Source organism: Psammomys obesus, unplaced genomic scaffold, assembly GCF_907164565.1.
Source record: "Psammomys obesus unplaced genomic scaffold, mPsaObe1.curated_primary_1811, whole genome shotgun sequence".
In the NCBI taxonomy this organism is placed as follows: domain Eukaryota; kingdom Metazoa; phylum Chordata; class Mammalia; order Rodentia; family Muridae; genus Psammomys; species Psammomys obesus.
In genome coordinates this window covers 8,065,509-8,084,865 of record NW_026586383.1, presented here as the reverse complement: position 1 = coordinate 8,084,865, position 19,357 = coordinate 8,065,509, and the positions used below count along the sequence as shown (strand labels likewise).

The window sequence follows — 19,357 nt, the reverse complement described above, 5'->3', positions numbered from 1 at the left end:
CACACACACACACACACACACACACACACACACACACACACACACACCCCGCCCAGAGATGAGGCTGGCCTCAAACTGAGAAATCTGTCTACCTCTGCCTGGGATTAAAGGTGTGTGCCTCCACGCCTTACGGAATTGTCCAGGGGAAATTCTGACAAAATGGATGGGCAGATGAGAACTCCGGAAGCTGACAGAGATGCTGACCTCATAGTACAGTCCTAGCATTCCTCATTTCTAGTAGACGCACAGGCCACACTTCCTGCCCTTGGCTGAGCGTGAACACTGAGTGTCTCACACTGTTCCTTGGCCACATCTGGAGGCTGACTTACCAATGGTGCATGTCGGGAAAGTTTGACAGCAGCGGTCCGAGGGTTGTGGGGAACCCCCGAGGGCACAGGCTGGGACTCACCTTCTTCAGTATCTCTGTGTTCAGTAGCATGTACAGGTCAATGGCGCGGCTCTCCTCTTTAGGGACAGCACTAAGGTTGCAGTACAGTGTTAGGCAGAAACTCCCTGGTTTTTCACAGTCCTGTGGAGAAATTTTCCAGATGAAGTTCAGACAATCCAAAGCTCCAGACAGATCAGAGTATCAGTTATGGCCAATGAGGGGATTCCAGGGTAAACTGAGCAAGAGGAATCAGTGGAGCCCAGGGAGGGGTTAATGGTCAACCCCATACCCAGCTTGCCTGGGGTCCAGAATTCTATCCGAAGCTCCAAAACACAGAGTGGAGTAGGCGTTAGGCGTGTCCAGCCCCTGAGTGTATCCCTCCCATCAATTCATTTAGAAAAGTGACTTTTAAACAAATAGGATTATACAGGGAGGGGTTGTATAACCAGAGCTATTCCTCTGATTTCTTCTGCTTAAAACTATATCACACAATTTCATTACTGTCATTTAATATATACATTGAATTGCTATGAAGAGTAGTTTTAAAATTTAAGAAAACAAACTATAACATACCTCTCCCCCTACCAAATCCCCAAACCAAAAAAGATGTAATTATGCTTTTCCACCACCAGGGGGCAATAGAAGGATTCTGGCCTGTTGGTTCTGTTTTCTTGTGTTTGGGGGCGTCCACAAGTAGACGCAAGTGGGTTCCATGGTTAATCCTGCCTAAAAGTTGCATTTCATGAGGATAATCAATCCTTCTCAAAAGGAGACATCTACATATCCTGATGTACTTTTACAGGTTTTAAACAAGAGTGCTTTCCAACTATGGTTAACTCTCCGCGTGCCCGCAGCGGGTACACACCATGATCCTGTTTCCAGTGGGGGAGGAGGGGCTTAGAGAACGAAGAAGCTGTATAGCTCCTTCTCAGAGAGACACACAGGCCACCAAGGGAACGTTTATTCCCAATCAAAAAGGAGAAGTTTTCCTATTGTATTTTGAAGCATATCTTTATAGAAGAAGCATATGTGTGCACGTATGTGCATACCTGTGTGAAGCCTCTCTGGCAGGACACGTTTTCAGCCTGAGCTGGAGTTGTGTACAGCACACAGCTGGCTGTCATTTTAGCTAAGTGTCCCCAGGGCCTTTAAAAAGATGGGCCATCCTTACCGTGTGTGCCAACGGTCAGCTTGACAGAATCCAGTTCCCAGGAAAACCGTCTCAGTGAGGGATTGTCTAGATCAGGGTAGCCTGGGGCGTGGGGGTGGGCTATCCCCATCCTACTGATGGGTGGGAAGTCCTGCCCGCTGCGGGAGGCACCGCTCCCAGGCAGGGGTCCTGAACTGCCTGCGAGTGGAGAAAGGGAACTGAGCCTGAGCAGAAGTGTGTCAGTTCTTTCCTCTGTTTCCCTGCTGTGGATGCAAAGTGAGTTCGGTGTCTCCTGGTTTCTACAAGGTGATGCACTGTACCCTGGGAACTGTGGGCAGAAGTTAACCCCCTTTTTCCTAAATTTTCATGCTGGGGCATAGCGTCATAGCAAAAAGAAACAAAACTGAGATGGCATGCAAGTGAAAAAAAAAATCCAGACCTCGAAAAGCAAGCAGTTGAGCTTTCAAGGGGGGGAGGTGTATCAAATGTGTGTGGGGTGTGCAGCCGAAGAAATGTGCTCAGGATGCAGGAAAGGGGGCTTTGGGAAGTACTCGGGAGGCAAAACATAGGACAAAGAACAGATTGTAAGTGTGCATCTTGATATTCGTATGTGTGTTGTCACCCGGAGGTCACACCTGGTCACGCTCTGGAATGTTTTGTCACCTTTACTATTTCTGAACTTCTTAAACACAGAACTTTCCAGAGTGCTCCTTCATCCTTCTTTAATTCAGTGTAGTTTCTGTGAGACTTACTGCTGTCACATAGTGTATGGAACATTAGAAGTCATATTTCATTTTTCGTAGTTCTGTAATATTCCCAAGTATGGATAGATTCCATTAACTGTTTGCTCATTACACATGAACACATGTATTGATTCGTGTGTTGACACAGGAATGTTCTGATTTTGGCTGCTATAAAAGCGCTCCAATCATTCTTGTGTCTTTTAACACCACATGTATTCACGTCTTGGGGGTAGACCGAGAAATGGTGCATTTTTCTAGGTGGCAGAACACAAATGTGTTTAGTTTCAATAGGAATTGCCAGGAGGTTTCCCCAGTGTATTGGTAAGAATGAAAGCACTTCTGTAGATTTCTTCTAGGTGGAGAAATCATTTATTTACTTCCTGCCTGGTGGATTTATAAAGGTTTTCTGTTTGTCAGGCAATGGAATTTGGGATATAAATTTAGATAGAAACCCTGGGCTGAGAAAAAAAAAAAGTGGGATTTGACCCGAGCCCTTGTGTCTTTCTAAGTCCACTGATGAGAAGCAGGTTTGAGAAATGAGAAACAGCAAGCCGAAGACTGGCCGGCCTCTCCCACGTGCCTTCCCGTGAGGGCCACCCTCATGGTCCCAGGCACTGAGCCACTTCTCACCAACACTTTTCTTCCAGACTTGGTGAAAAAAGCAAAAATGGTGTGGAAGATATTTTCTTGGTCTTGAGGGATGACGCAGGGGGTCGGGTTCCTCTGGAAAGAGCAGTTACCCTTCTCTTGGCTCACCTGGAAATGAAGAGACCAGTTAGAGCCGGCAGTCTACAAACAGATATGGAAGCATGGGGCACAAATGCTTCCTGCGACCATTCTCTGGAAGACAAGAGGGGTCAAAGGGTGTTTTGTTTTGTGAGATTCTTGACTACGCTTCTCAGTCTGGCCTTGAACTCCTGGGCTCAAGATATCCTCCTGCATCAGCCTGCCTCGTACAGCTGACCACAGGCTGAGCACCACAGCTCTGGCTGAGAAGTGCTTAAGTTATGACAGGAAATGTGTCCATTAAGTCTCATGACATGCAAATGAGATTTGAGGAACAGCTCTAACCTTCTGCTTCCTGATTTCCAAGCTCATTTACATAATTCCTCTCAGATAGGCCTTTTTTGAGGCAAAACGAAATTCAAGTTACTTGTTGACAGAGCCCACTGTTATAGATTTCTAGAGTGTTCCACGGGGCCACCAGGATGCTGTGAAACCCCTCAGGATCTGTTCTTGAGAGGGAAAGAGTAGAAGAAGGATTGCTCTGGTCCTCACTGCTGCTCCAGCTGGAGAGACATGGCAGATACCTGAGGTTTGGACACGTGGGCTCTTGTCCACTTCTTTCACTCTCAAGTGTTTGGGATACCTCTTCCCCGGCTTGTCCCTTGAGTGGACAAGACCATCAGGCCCAGAGAAGACAGTTCTATGCATAGTTGTTTCGTGAATACCTCCTCGGCCTGTCCATCATGTCACACATCTGCTCTGTACCTAGAAAGCCTCTGAGACTTGTAGCCTTGTAGGACAGACACCCTGATTCTCACCGAAATCAAAGGAAGGCGAAGAGTTCCTCAGTGCCCCAAAACTGATACTTTGGGGTTCCAGGCAGGGGGAGGAACCTGATTGCCAATACATTCTAGCTGGTTTCCCATGAGCGCCCCCAGTGTGAGAATAGGGTACTAACATTGGCCTCAGGTGCCAATGGGCAGGGGGTCTGGAAGCAGCAGCAAAGAGGGTAGAAAATGGCCCGGTCTGTGGTCAACCCGAGGGACAGAGTCACATCTCAGGCTAACTTCTTTTTCCCCAGGGCATCTCTGGGGTGGTTTGTGAACGGGGAGTGATGGTCAGGCGATTTGCTGCCTTGTGACAGCCTGGCCCCAGTGGAATGTAGGACAGGAAGCAGAAACTGAAGTCTGCCTTGGATGAAAATCTTGGCCATGGCACGCCTGAATGTGGTTATGCGGGAATCGTTTTCATCAGGAAATAACCCGCGTTTCTGAATGGCTCAGGGTGGTCTTATTTCAGCAGGAGACTGAAGGCTCCTGGGGTCTCCTCTGGGTCTGATCTGGTGCAGTTAAATCTGTCACTCAGTCCCTGGGCAGGGACACTGCAGGGAGGCACCCCTCTGACAGGGCGGCAGGTCACAGTCACGAGAGCAGCTCTGAGCGTCTGTCACACTGTAACATTTGGTTCACAACGGTCCTGTGGGACAGGACCATGTCAGCTGCCATTTTGGAGATGGAGATCTGGGAAGATAAGAGCAGGGCCGACTAGCGGAGATGTGCTTGAGAGCGGGCCACGAACCACATCCACACCCCAGCACAGGTGCAGGGCTGCGGCTGGACTGTGATGGGAGTCAGAGAGGAGGGCAGCCATTCATCCTCTTTTTTACCCAGAATTCTTCACGGTGACTCAGTTTGCCACTCCTGTCCCCATCCGCCCCCCAACAAAAAGCTGACTCCTGGCCAGCCCCTGGGAGGTGTGAGTGCCTGCAGGCTGGGAGGCCAGGCTGCTCTGGGACTGGAAGGCGAACAGAGCACCCTGGAATGTTGTTTTTGGAAGGCAGTTCCCAGATCAGGCAGTCCTTGGCCTTGGCCAACAGATAAGGGCCTTAGGTTTGGTGACTTATCCAAGGTCACGGGGTTGGCTGTTAGCAGCACCCTGAATGCAGAGAGCAGATCCCATCCCACAAGTATTCTTATCCCGTTCCCTTCCCCTTCCACATCTCTAGGCCCCCAGCCCCCAAAGCGTTTACATCTGAGAACAGTTCTTATCTTCCTGGACTGGCTTACGGTCTCCAGTACCATCCCTGTCTGGTGTTTGGCTTCCTTCACGCATCTCTAAGGCTGGGCAGACCTTACTGTGTGTATACAGCACACCACTCCCGCCTCTGCTGAGGTGCACAGGCACCTGCGCACGCAGAAACCAGAGGCCAGCCTGAGTGTCATCCCCAGGAATCTCCCTTCTCAGTCTCAGTGGGCTGGAATTTAGCAATTAGGCTAGATGGCCTGGCTGGGACCCCAAAGGATCCTCCTGTCGACATCTTCCCAGCACCAGGATTACAAACATGAGCCCCCACTCCCGGCCTTTTATGTAGGTGCTGGGGACTGAACTCAGGTTTTCAAGCTTGTAAGGGTGAGCACTTTAACTCAACCCCCACATACAGTTTCCTTTTTCTTTTCTTTTCTTTTCTTTTCCTTTTCTTTCCTTTCCTTTTCTTTTCTTTTCTTCTTTTCTCTTCTCTTCTTTCTTTTCTTTTTATTTATTTTTGTTTTTTTTTTTGGATTTTTTGAGACAGGGTTTTTCTCTGTGTAGCCCTGGCTGTTCTGAAACTCACTCTCTGGACCAGGCTGGCCTCGAACTCAAAGATCTGTGCTTCTGGGTGCTGGGATTAAAGGTGTGTGCCACCATCCCTCATCCCTAGAATTAGCACAATATCCTACATGGCCCGGAGCACCCCATGCTCCCAGGGTCACAAGTACAGCATCTTCTATAGAGCATGGACACCAATGCTTTAGTAAAGATCCACTTGTGTGTGTGTGTGTGTGTGTGTGTATGTGTGTGTGTGTGTGTGTGTGTGGAGTGAGGCATGCATGCCATGGTCTGGGATTCAAAGTCAGGTTACCAGGCTTAGCAGCCAGCACCTCTACTCAAGAGCCATCTTCTCAGCCAGGGATCACCTCCTCTTCCATCCTGCAGATTATTGGGACTCCATCCCCACAGGATGGTTAGTTTAGTCAAAGGAACATAAGTTAGGGTCCATTTAAGAAGAGAGAACTTCAGTTGAATAAAAAATACCTCTCTCAGATCAGCCTTGGGCAAGCCCATCGGGACTTTTCTTGATTAACGGTTGGGGGCTCAGACCACTGTGCTCAGGGCTATCTTTGGGCTGAAGATGGCTCTGGATACTATAAGAAAGCAGACTGAGCAAGCCCCGGAGAGCAAGCCAGTAACAGGACTCCCCCATGGCCTCTGCATCAGTTCCTGCTTCCAGGTTCCTGTCCTGATTTGAGCGCCTGCCCTGGCTTCCCTGCACAGTGGACTGTAAGCTGAACAAACGCTTTCCTCCCCAGGCTGCTTTAAGCTGTAAGTCAAATAAACCCTTTCCTCCCCAAACTGCTTTTGGTTTGCTTTTATCAAAGCAAAATAGAGCTAATGAGAACACACCAAACTTGGCTTTAGTCATCTTCTTTGCTCAAAATCCTGGAGAAATAGAGCTTTCTTGCCACAACACATCAAGCACCACTCTGCTTGTGGTCTTAGGCTGGCTGAGGGCCCTGTGGCCTCTGCCCCATGACCACCTCTGCCCACTCACTCACATACTTTCCCAGACTGCTGGAGTCCAAAAGCTTCCCACGACAGGGCTGCTCCTCACAGGACCCCTGGGAGCGGAGGGAGGTCTGCGGCTGTTGGAATTTGTACAAAAGAACTTACAAGGGACAGAGGACACGGGACACATTGCTGACCCTGGATTCTGCCAAGGCGGTTATTGAGGGTTTTCTGTTATCTGCCCCCTGCAAGCCTGACCCCGAAGAAAACACTGTGTGACCTCAAACCAAGAGACGGCAGTGATGCAGGAGAATGTGAAGAGCCCGAGAGTCTGAGAGGACCGGACAGCACATGGTGGGAGAGTCCCCTGGGTGAGTGGCCGGCGTCAGACGCTGGCATCCGTCTGGTCTAAGTGGTCTCACTTCACGAAGCTTGGGGCTTGAAGCCTGAATCGAGGCTCACGTCCTGGTGATGGCATTGCCTTTGGACATCACCAGCCTCTGTCCTCAGGTGAAAGAGGCATGACTCTAGGCTGCGGTCAGAGGAACCAGGATGTTTCCACGAGTGAAGCTCGGGATCACAGTGTCTATTATGGACCTGGAGAAGCTGCTTGACCTTGAACTGCTATAGCCGTCCCGCTCCAGCGGCTAGGGTTACTGGTATATAGCACCACGCCGCGTTTGTTTTCCTAGTTTCATCCCCCAAGCCCATTTTCCCGGGAGCCAGGTGTAATTGTTCCTGGGCCCACTCTATGTAGAGTCCAGATGAGAAAGATGATCCCAGCTCATATGAGGCACTATTCTAACAGGTTGGATGCACACTGGATCCTTGTTTGTGCGGGAAGTAATGTCATCAGTGTGGAGACCATATGTCTGCTAATGGGGGCTTAAAATGATTTAATTGATATACATATAACTACCTATTTGTGAGCATGGCATGAGTTTTCTTTTTAAAGATTAATTCTCTCTGTGTGTGTGTATGTGAGAGAGAGAGGGAGAGAGAGGTTACGAGGCTAGAAGAGGGCATTGTGCCCTGGAGTTGGAGTTATAGGCAGTTGTGAGCCACCCAATCTGTATGCAGGGACAAACTCGCCCTCCTGCAAAAGCAGCAAATGCTCCTAAAGGCTACCTATCCAGGAGCAGCCCACCCTGCTGAGTTTTCGGAATGTAATTACAATGTGTAAGGACACTGGCGAGTCACTGGAGTACGCGGTGCCTTGGATGTTTGTCCTCTGTGCTGGGGAAATCCAGCTTCTCTGTTGGCTGTAGCTTCGCCCCTCACCCTTATTAAGCTACTTCTTCCCCCATCCCTTTTCTCAGCCATCCCAGGCTGTGGTCACTGTCTCCCCCACTTCTGTCAGGTGACCGTTTCCAGTTCCCACCTGTTAAGAACATGTGCATTTTTTTGTCCTGCGTCTGGTTCACTTCTAAGGTAATATCCTTCAGTTTCATCCCTGTTGCCACAAATGACAGGATGTCATTTTTGTTAGGGCTGACTAAAGCTCCATTGTTAAAATGGACTGGTTCTGAGAGTGCAGAAGAAACATACAGACAGACACCAGAAGCATGCCAGGAAAAGCGTAACACTGGGTCTCTTTGTCACCCACACTTTGCAGATGTGAGGGTCTGGGAGCCTAAGTAACCTGTACCTATGAGCTCTGAAAGACTGGGAAGCCTGTCTCCAGAACCCCTGCTGGGTGTTCCCTGCCACACTGTACGTGCGCAGCACCCAGGCTCTGCAGGGCCTACCCATGATCTCACACACCGTAACAGTCACCGTTGGTCCACCTGCAGCCTCAGACCATTCCTGAGCAGAGGAGCTGGCAGGCTTCCCCTGGATCTTGAGGAGGAGGAAGGAAATCCGGGAGAAAGGAACAGCAGAGCGAAAGGGCACACAGTAGGCTTGTGTTCAGCCTGGGAAAAGCATCAGATAAAGGCAGGAGAGCTGGCCTGGACGTGAGTGAGCCCCCTACCTCCCCCATCCCCGCTTTACCTGGAGATGTGGACTCAGGTCACACTGGGCTCTACCATCATAAATAAATTAATCCACTCAAGCACTGTGGGGCTGGTGGGTTATCATGAGATTGCCCTGGCTGGCCTCAGACTCACTCTGTAGATCAGGCTGGTCTGGAACTGCCCCCGCTTCCTGAGCGCTGCGACCGAAGCTGTAGACCACTGCGCGTGCTCAGACTGTGGTCATAGCCAGGGGCCCCTCCCCCATTACTCAGCAACAGGAAGCCCTCACAGTGCCAGCCTTACCCGCTGCCTCTGTAGCTTCCTATACCACCCGCCACACAAACCTCTGTTCTTTACGTCATCCCCTTTGCCCAACACCAACACCGGCCTTTTAAGAAATCTTAGGAGTGGGTGGATCAGCAGGAGGACGGAGGAGCCCGTGAAGGCTCTGAACCTGGGAGGAAGAGGAGGAGGATGTGGGATTTGAGGTGTGTGGATTAAACTGCCTGAGAACCATGATCTGACTCTTCTCAGGTCTCTAGTTTCCTTAGAACTCTTTTCCCTTTACTTTCCTTCTTCGTCTCTACATAGATCTGGCTGGCTTGGGACTCACTATGTAGACCAGGCTGGCTTTGAACTCACAAAGTCTTGGGAGCCTTAAGCTCTCCTGCCTCCCGAGTGTGCACCCGACACCTGACCTTTTAATGAGCATTTTACCCAGCACATCTGAGGCCTGGATGTCCTTTTCATACTCTCCGGATCACACACCAATGGTTGGGGTTTCACAGAGAAGGACATCAAATTTGCCCAACTCCAGGCCTCTTGTGCACAGTCAGAGATAGGAGGGTGGAAGCCTGAGGTAAGTGAGGGTCTCTTACAGGCCCTGCTTGGAGCCCTTGGGGAAGCAGCCCGGGTCCCCCCCCCCCCCCCCCCCCAAGAACATGTGTTTTCTGTTAGCTCACGTTTCTCTGTCAGCCGACACTCTGTTCCCTGTTACTTCTTTGGGCCACTTTTTCTGTATCACATTACATAAGCACAGCTGATGGCAACTGGGTAAACATGACCGGCCCCATGACTTAGCTGCTGGCCCCTCTGAATTCTCTGAATTCACATGCCCTCCGAGATGGGATACCCAGGGAATGTTTTGAATGCCAGCTCTGCTAATTTAATTACCAACTACCTACTCTGGGAATGGAGGTATCAGAGGACAGGGTGTTTCACATTCCACCATGGCGGGGGTGGGGTGGTGGGGTGGAGGGGCTGTGCTCCATCTCTGTGGTGGTGACATTCACTTTAGGACTCTCTAAAATGCTTGAGGGATGAGACCAACGGATTATTTACACCTGACCTAACGTAAAGGAGCCAGTTACATTCTGTCCCATTCAGCAAAAAGTGAACTGCATTTACATTCTCAACTGTCTCCCGTTTTATATCTCGGGTTAAGTTACGGGGCTGTTAGTACCTACCAGGCGTTTCTCGGTCCCGTCTGGCAGGCGGTAAAAGATGACATGATTTTCCTAAAGCCCGAAGATCTGCATGTTCCCTGTCCACGTCCAGCATTATGGTACTGCAGACCAGAGAGAGCTGGGTGCTCACAGTCACCCCGATTGTTCTATTTTTCCAGCTCCGATGGGGCCGTTTAACGCAAGGCCAGAGGTGGACATGACAGTCCTGGTGAGTTCCTGACTGTGGAACCACCTAGCTTTATGCTACCCATGTTTTGAGTGTTGCTGTCCCGGCGTTTAAAGGCAACAGAGTGCCTGTAGAAGCGTGTGCGGGTGTGTCCTGCGGTAGAGCGACGGATTCTTACACTTTTGTGGAAGACTGCCTGCTTATCAGTTTGGCATGTAATTGTGTGTGTGTGTGTGTGTGTGTGTGTGTGTGCATGTTCCTGTGACACACACATGTGTCAGTGTACACGCAGCAGAAGTTAAGGTCAGGTGCCTTCCTCAGTCATCTCCCCATCTTATTCTTTAGACAGGCTGTGTCAGTGAACCTGGAGCTCGCTGGTTCAACTAGAATAGTCGGCCACCGTGCCCGGGATTTTCCTGTCTCTGCCTACCCAGTTCCGGATTACTGGTGCACATGGCCGGGCCTCGTAGGTGCTGGGAGTCTAAACTTGGTTTCTTAAGATCACATGCCTAGCACTTCGCTGCACACCTCCAGCCCCGGGCTCCGATCCTTCTCATGCTTCTTTCCACATGTAGGTTCCAACACACAAATAGAATTCCAAGGGGAAAGGTGCCCCCACCATCACAAGCTCTGAGCGGTAAGGAGACAGAAGGCTCTAGCTTCGGTTAGCCCCGGCCCTGCAAAGCTCCCTAGTCATAGCAACAAGGACCGCAACCAGACAGTTTTGTTGTTGCAATGAAAAGGAGAAACAAAGGCCTACACCAGCTGTCCACGCTGACAGCTCGCTTGAAATCTGCAGAGTTGGGGTTCACTTTAGGACTCTCTAAAATGCTTGAGGGACGAGACCAATGGATTAATTACACCTGACCTAACGTAAAGAAGCCAGTTACATTCTGTTCAGGACAACCAGAACAGCCCAGCGTCGGTTAAGCAGTGCATTTATTGTGTTTGTCACTTATCTGTGTATGTGGCTTGGCAGCAGGGACTTTTACCAGCTCGCCGGCCCAAGGGAGAAGATTTAAAATCCTGAAAATGTTGTAACTTTGACTTAGATGTTTTCTAATTGAAAACCATCCTGTAAAGAAAACACTTTTCTGACCCTTAAAGCCCGTTTCACTGAAGAAAGCTGTACGCTGTCTGAAAGGCCAAAAGGCCACCAAGACCAAAGTGGACACAGAGAAGAAATGAAGTCGCAACGCCAACCCCCCGTCGGAGGCAGATTGTCCGCTCTCTGCCATCTCTTACACTATGGAGGAAGGCCTTTTACTTCCGCCAGCATTAGGGCTGGCTAACACAATGCGTTTACCCTCAGTCCTGAGCCCTCTTTTAGCTTTTTGGAGGTGATGAGCCAACAAGCAGGAGAGTCAAGAGTGCAGGCCACACCGGGCTCCCTATAAAAGAGAACTCATTTACGTGTAATCAGGGAAAGGCCTGCCCCAGAGGACGCCTGTTTCCCAAGCATGGGATGGCCTTTACTGGAGTTAAAGTGATACAGATGGGAAGCAGTTTTAGAGATGAAGTGACACCAAAGAATTTCCAGATGCTCCTGGTTGGCCTGTGGTGAGAGATGGAGGCGAAAATACATTATCTGAGCACTTGACACACAGGCTAAAAATGCTCAGACAACAAGACGCTTTGGAAGCAGAACGGCCTGCTGATTTGGATAATGAATGAACCCGTCACCCTACCCCACCCTCCACCCGCTAGGACACAGCACAGGCCTTGATGTTGTGTTAGTTTGTTTAAATTCCACTTTTAGCTCTTGGATCCATCTACAGCAAAGAACAAGGCGAACATCCATGCAGCTTTGCAGAATTCACTCTGTTGATTGCCCTTCTATCAAAAGCCCTGGAGCCCTCTCCCGGATGCCATCTCTACCTGTCCAAGCTCTTAGAGTGCTTTTAGGAGGTGTGTGCACACCAGAGCAGTGGAAAGTGAAACCGGTAACTGATTCTTTGGGGCTCAGGCTTAGGGATCCGCAGGGAAGTCTGAAGTGTACCTCACAGTCTAGGGTCCAGGAAATCAAAGAGGAGGAAAAGGTGGTCCCCAACGGCCAGGGAGACCACCACTTCTCAGGGGCTGGTGATGCAATTCCTTTTGGACAGAAGGAATTTGGGGTGCACAGGGGAAAGCCTCTCCCCATTTTTTGTGTGTGTTTCTGAGGCACACTCAATTGGACACACATTTCTCGGCAGTGGCAGATGAGTGCCGTTTCTCCTCAGGGAGATTTCTTTACTAGACTTTTTAACAGCCCATCATGCCCACACCAGCAAGGGGGGGTTCACGTTTGCTTTAAGGGGTGAAGGGTCACTGACTGCTTCATTCCTCACTTTTAAGGCCTGTTGGGACCAGAAACACCACGCTTCTCAGCAGCAGCATTCCAAATGGCCTGCCCATAAGCAGGAGCTGTCAGGGCAGCTGGAACACAGTACGTTCAGGCTCCTGGACCAGATAGGTGCCCTTGGTCAGTGGGGAGAAAGCACTGCTGGCTTGATTTATTCTCCATGTCTACACAGTTCAAAGGTCAGCTTCTGCCCTGTGCCATGTCCACACAGCCCCAGCTGGCACTTTTGGAGTGTGTGAGAGGACTACAGAATAGCACAGGGACACACGGCTTTGCCTTCTATCCAAGCTCACACAGGTCAAGTGCCCAGAGCGCAAACTATCACTCTGGAGTTCAGTCCACACCTCTCTATAACTATGGCTGCAGAATTTAATCACATGCTTCTTCTTCCTTATAAAGTATTTGTCTGCCATTGAGAAAAAAAAATTAACCTTATCCTCACTTATTTCTGAAACTTTACTATGTGATGCACTTCTATACATGAAGAAAAAGAGAAAAAAAAAAGTGGTTTAAAGCCACTGACAAGAGAGCTGATATGTAGGGATTATGAGGAAATATGATTACGTAATAACCATGCCCAAAGTTTATGGATTTTAAGCTTTCTTGTCAAAGCTTTCATCAATAGAAATGGTTCTATCATCTGCCTTCTGATTCTGAGTTTGAAATCACAGCAACTCCAGTTGGTGGATAGTGGAGTGGTATTTTCCAAAATGACTCTTTTTGAGGATTCTCAGAGAACACAGCTTTTTCAGATTTTTTGGAGATATGGCATACCCTCTAGATATATTGTGGAGCATATTGATAGCTAAGGATCTATCTCATAAGTTTAGACAGAAGGAATTACATCTGGAGGTCATGTAGCTGATGTGGGCAAGCGAGTTCTTTTATGTCTCCCAGGTTATACTTCTGGCCAGGCATCAAATGTGGGCATATAAAGAAAACAGGGCCATGACCTTTGCTTTCATGATGTTCTTATTCTCCTGAGAGAAGACAGGCTTCAAATATCGTGATTTTAACGGGTGACAAGAGGTGTGAACAAAATACCACAGTGAAATGGAACCAAGAGTGAGGTTCTCAGGCTTGGGGCTCATGGCCAGGGGAGCCTCCTGAGAGAACATGCCCTAGACTCAGATGTATATTCTGGAGCACTGTGACATGAAAATCCAGGAGGCCATTGTGGAAGAGAGGGCGTAGGAGATGGATATGGAAGGATGGGTGGGAAATGAGAAGCTGTGAACAAGGAAAGGGGCCATGGAAGGATACAGTGGCTTGCTCAGCATGCTGAAAGGCAAGTCAGAGGCAGGCTGGAGTGGGTTAGTGAAGAAGATGGCCAGAAAAGCTGAGGTGAGTATGCAGAGCTTCAGACCTTGTGGTTGAGCCAATACAATCTTATTGTTAAAGAGAGAGAGAGAGGGAAAGAGAGAGAAGTCAAAATGATATTAGCTATTATCCTCAATCATTCCCTACCAGATTTTCTGGAGATACAGTCTTTCACTAAATCTGGAGCTATCCAAGTAGGCTAGACTGTCTGGCCAGCAAGCCCCAGGAATCTTCCTGTTTCTGTCTCCCCAGTGCTGGAATTATAAGGGCCCATCACGGGACCCTCCTTTTTGATCTTCTTACAGAGACCCTCAAGGGTGTCTCAGGGAAGCAATCATAACCAGATGAAGTTTTCCAACTGCAAAGCAGGTTCTCACTGTCAGAGAGAGGCGGCTCCTGCTGCTCATGATGGGAGAGACGAAATGAAAAGCAGAGTATATGCTGGTTAGTTTTGGGTTTTTATCCTTTTTCTTTCTTTCTTTTTTTTCCCCACAGAGAAAAAGAAGATAATGCCCTCAGATGGGAAAGAGAGAGAGAAAAAAAAACCCTCTAATCTTTTTTTTTTTTTTTTTTTTTTTTGAAAAGAAAAGGGAAGAATGATTAGGCGATAGCTCAGCTTCTCTATGAGAGGCAATCGGCAGCTATTTTTCCATCGTAGGAAAGAAAAGGTCAGGAGAGAGATGAGAGTATGAAAGACCAAGGCCAGTCATAACAGTGGGATTTGAGGGAGGCTGGGACGGCTTAGCAGCGAGACCTTGCTGGAAATATGGTTCTGTTATGCTGAAAAGACATCTTGACTGCATTCTGCCCAAAGATAGAGGGCTAATTCCCAAAGCTGCTGTGGGGCGGTAAATCCATCTCTCAGGGCTGGGGAGGATGACTCTAAGCCTAGAAGGACCATTCCACCCAGAGAGCAAGTCTGCCACAGGGCAAGCCATTGACCTCCTCCAGGGGAAAGCTGGGTGGGGGAGGGGAGGAAGCAGCGTGCGCTCACCCTGGGTACAGTCATGGAGAGTGACACAGCAATGTGAGTGGCTCAGTTCTGATTCGGCTTATCTGCTAGACTGCTTTAACGCACCAGGCCTGGCTTACGTACGTGCTAAGTCTCAGCCTCCAGGAAGCCCACCGCAAGGGAGGCTTCTTATCGCAATAGCGTTCAGGCATAGCCGCCTCGTAAAACCCAGGACTTTTCTCCTGTGAGAAAAATACCCCATCATTTTAAACATCAATGTCATTGTCCACAGCCAACGCCAGAGAAGTGAGTGACTCGGGTGGTGACAAGGAAGTCCCCCAGGGTGAGCAGTAATGGGCATACACACCTCTTGGGTGTCCAATTTGAGTGTCACATCAGGATGGCCTCGAGAGGTGGGGGGGGAGGGGGAGAGCTGGCACATTCATAGAGAAAAATCAAACCAAGTAAGGACAAGGCAGAGAGGCCGCCCCGTAGATATGCCAAAGCCATCAAGCAGAAAGACCTCCTGGGGTCGCTTAGTTACCTGACAGGGGACATTGCTGCCCACTGTCCCTGTCCTCTTGACCATCCTCTGCCTCCTTCATTTGTCTCCATAGCACTTGGCACCAAGTGTTGTGCCGTTGGCTTTTCTCGTCTTTGTCTCATCTACCGGAAGGTGAGCTTGATGACGGCTGGGAATGATTAAGCTCTGCCTGTCTGTCTGCCTGTCTGTCTTTCCTTCTCTGTAGTGACCGGCCCTTGACGTGTGCTGGGTGTAAAGTACTTGTTGAATGAAAGGACACGCGGCTTAAAGACACATTCTTCTGACAGCCTAATTCAGCAACAGCTGTCATCACCGAGTGACAGACAGGGAAAAGGAAGCACATCAGCAGAAATACCACCTTGTGGCCCGGGCTTCTCGAATGGGGATGTGCGCACACACAAGGCCGGGTCTCATCTTCTGGGTGGCGCCAGTACAGCTGGATGACACCATGATTGGCAGATAGAATGACATCCTGAGGCCTTGCAAGCAACTGCGCAGGTTAGTGGTCAAGAGGGAACACCAGACCTTGAACCTCTTATAAACTCAGACCTTGAATGTCGCTTTAACTCTTTTCTTTTCTGTGCCTTCGCTTCCTCACGGAGTTATGTGATCAGACGAACCTGTCCTGGTTCATACAGGATTTGATATGGTGGCTCCATACTGCATTTTGGTGACACATTCATTTATTTGTGTGTATGTATGTATGTACTAGGCTAACGGTCCTTGTGTGCACATGTGGAAATGGAAGCTAGAGGTTGGCATTGGGTACATGTGTCCACTGTGTGCATATGGCAGCCAGAGGTTGGCATCGGGGACATGTGGGGACATGTGTGCACATGTGTGTGCGTGTGTGCATGGGGTGCTGTGTGGTCAGCCGTAACTGTCAGCCTGAAGGCCTAGAACGTCCTGGGAAGGAAGTCCCAGTGAGGGGTTTTCTAGATCAGTTGGCCTGTGGGCAGCCTAACAGGGTTTTCTTAACTGTGCTAACGGAGGAGGGGAGATGAAGCCTGAGTGTGGACACACCCTTTCAGGGGCTGGCCCTGGACTCTATAAACGTGAGGAAAGCCAGATGACTCCAAGCACGAGCAAGTGAGCATGCATGCATTCCCTCTCTGCCCTTGACTGTGGACATGATGACGTAAGTTCCTGCCTTGATTTCCCGGAGTAACAGTGTGTGACCTGTGAGCTAAGAGGCCCTTTGTCCCTGCATTTACCAAAGCAACAGAACAGCGTCCAGCAAGGTGTCTTCCTCTGCTGCTCTTCCACTCATGGCTCCAGACAGGGTGTCTCCCTGGACCTGAGCTTACTGATTGGCCAGCTGCAGAGGCCCTCCTGAGTTCTCACCCCTAGTGCCAGGATTAAGATGTGTGCGACAATCACCCTGCCCGCTGAGACATTTCCCCAGCGGGTGACAAGTTCCTAATAGTGTAAGCTTAGTATTATTGGTATTGTTGGAGGCTACAAAAGGTTAACATGTTTCTAGATTTATATCTGTGGTGTGGTTTGAATGAGAACCGTCTTTCGTGGGTTCGGGTATTTGAGCGCTTAGCTCCCAGCTGGTGTTTGGGGAAGTGGTTCGAACTTGTTGCAGGAAGCACATCCTAGGGGCTGGCTTTGCCCCTAGGATGCTTTGCTCACAGTGTTTGCAGCTGAAGGTGTGAGAGAGAACTGTAGGAGGGCAGGAGGGTATGTGTGATGCCAGTCTTCAGAAAGCACACTGGGGACTTGGAGGTTTTGATTGCTCGTACTCCTAAGAGGAGCAAGCACGGTTAGCACTGAGCTAACTGTCCTTGTTGGCTTTAGTTGACTAGATTCAACCTGGAGTCATGGGAGGAGGGAGTCTCAGATGAGGGACAGTCTCTGGGGACTGTCCTGACTAGAATTGGTGTAAGGGGGTCCAGCCCACTTTGGCAGTACCTTGCCAGGGAAAGGTGGTCCTGGGTTACACAGGAGAGCTAGCCACAAAAAAACCTGGTAGTGAGCCAGCAAGTGGCATTTCTCCTGTATCAAGGTCCTTGCTCAACTTCCTGTCTTGATTTCCCTCAATGATGTATGGTGACCTGGAAGTATAAGTCAAGTAAGTCCGTTCCTTATCTAGGTTGCTTCCGGTCAGATTATTTTATCACAGAAACAAAGGAAACTAGGTTACTACCTGAGTCTCCAGAATGAAGTCCCTATTCCATTCAAAGTCTGGAAGGATGTGGTGGAAACGTCACGACCTTAGCAGCTACACCCGATCTACTGAGTAGTCTCAGGTTCCACAGAGCAAGAGAGGGCTGGCCTGAGCTGGGCGCTACCTTTCCTTTCAGAAGACATGGGCCTGAAGGTCAAAGGTGAGGTGGCCTCAGGTCTCCGAGACAATGCCCACCACCGCAGCATGCGATTTCTCCAGTCCCCCATCACTCAGTGAGGGTTCTTCAGAATGCAGCGCTTAACAGTCACTATCTGGGAATTGCTTTCCTACGTCAAGCTGGTGCTCATGGCTGGTCTTTTCGCTGGCCTTGGCCACTGAGAATTCTGTGACTGACCACACCAACCTAAGGGTTTGCTTCAGAGAACTCAAAAACCAGAAGCCAGCTCCTCTTTCTTGTTTCCTGTTCAGGTCACCAGCTAGAATTGCAGGGAAGCCACCCTGAAGACCCTTGGGAAAACCTACACATATCCATTCGCAAAAGACCAATAGAGAGGAAAGACAGTCTGTGAGGCCCTGAGATGCCTTGACCACCCAGGTGACTTACATGCCCTCATTGGACCACAGCCACTTCTGCTCAGGGTGTGGGGTGGGTGTGTCTCATTTTACACTGTAGATGTTCATGTGAACAGCTCTCACAGAATACTGTGTACACACGAGGACACTGTTCTTGCAGACTTTGGGGACAAGGTAGGGCATTGGTTGCTGTAGCTAATAACAGTTAAAAAGGTGAGGAGTAGGGGCAGGTCCATGGCAGAATGAGCTCTCTGCATGTACAAGGCCCTAGGCTCAGTACTGAAGATAAAAAGCAAGAATACAGAAGTGTGTGTTTTGCTGAGCTCAAGCTCAGGATGGACAGTGTCACCCCATTGGCACCGAGCAGCAGGGGATTGTCTTCTATTGGTTCAGCAGGGCCCACAGACAGGGACATGGCACCGGGCACACACGGAATAGTCTGAGGCTAACAAGCAACTGAGCAGGCAGCGCAGGGACCAAGGCCTGCTTGGCATTTAACACTCACATGGTTATAGTGTCTGGGCCATGTGACCCAAGAGGATGTCAATGCCAGAAACCATGACTGCATCCCACAGAGCTTCCCAAACCTCTGCCCTGTGGCAGTGTCCTTTGGACTCCAGGCTTAAATGTGTCACAGGCCAGGGGCTTGCTACCCTGCTTTTCAAACCATGTATGGGGAGACCATTTCTCTGGCCGGCGGCTGTCCCTCCCAGGCTTTCCTGATCCTCTCAATGGCCTGCGTGTGCTTTTTCCTGTGTGGTGATTCTGTTGAGCTCTGTGCCTCGGTCCTTTCCAGGGGCTCAAAGAGAGGTGGTGGGTTGCCTCACATTCCATCTCTCTGGACATTAAATCAGCCCTTAACAATCAAGTCAGGTCACTAGGCAGAGGGGTTCTGTTGAGGTTGTTTCTCACTATTTCTCCTGAATTCACTTGCAGAGTTAGCAACTACTTTAGAATATGGAATTGTCATCAGAGTCCACAGATACTTTCTGAACATCTATATTATAGTCTGAGCACTGCATTAGGTCCAAGAGAGTGAGAGAGAGAGAGAGAAAGAGAGACAATGAGAGAGAGAGACATATAAACAGAAATCCCTGTCCTTATTATAGGGAACAGACAGGAGGCAGCTTAAGTGGCCTAATAAGAAAATAGATGTAGGATGTCAGCTTGGTGACAAGGTAAAGTGAGCAGAAAAGAGAGAGGAGGGCATCAAGACAGAGGCCGAAGGAAGGTCTCACCAATCAGGGGACATCTGAGGTGCCTAAAGGAAGAGGCCGTGTAGGTATGGGGGAGAGGCCACTGCGGGGTGTGTGTGTGTGTGTGTGTGTGTGTGTGTGTGTGTGTGTGTGTGTG

The 19,357-nt window shown here is 49.6% G+C and overlaps 1 protein-coding gene across 1 annotated transcript in view; it reads right to left on the bottom strand.

Moving 5' to 3' along the window:
- Itga9 (integrin subunit alpha 9) overlaps window positions 1–19,357 on the bottom strand; it is a 268,798-nt gene that overhangs the window by 20,084 nt on the left and 229,357 nt on the right. The window contains exons 26-27 of the mRNA XM_055601549.1: window positions 2,912–3,037; window positions 410–529 (exon numbers count right to left, since the gene is read on the bottom strand). Coding sequence (XP_055457524.1) covers window positions 410–529; window positions 2,912–3,037 — 246 coding nt within the window. The remainder of the gene's footprint in view (window positions 1–409; window positions 530–2,911; window positions 3,038–19,357) is intronic.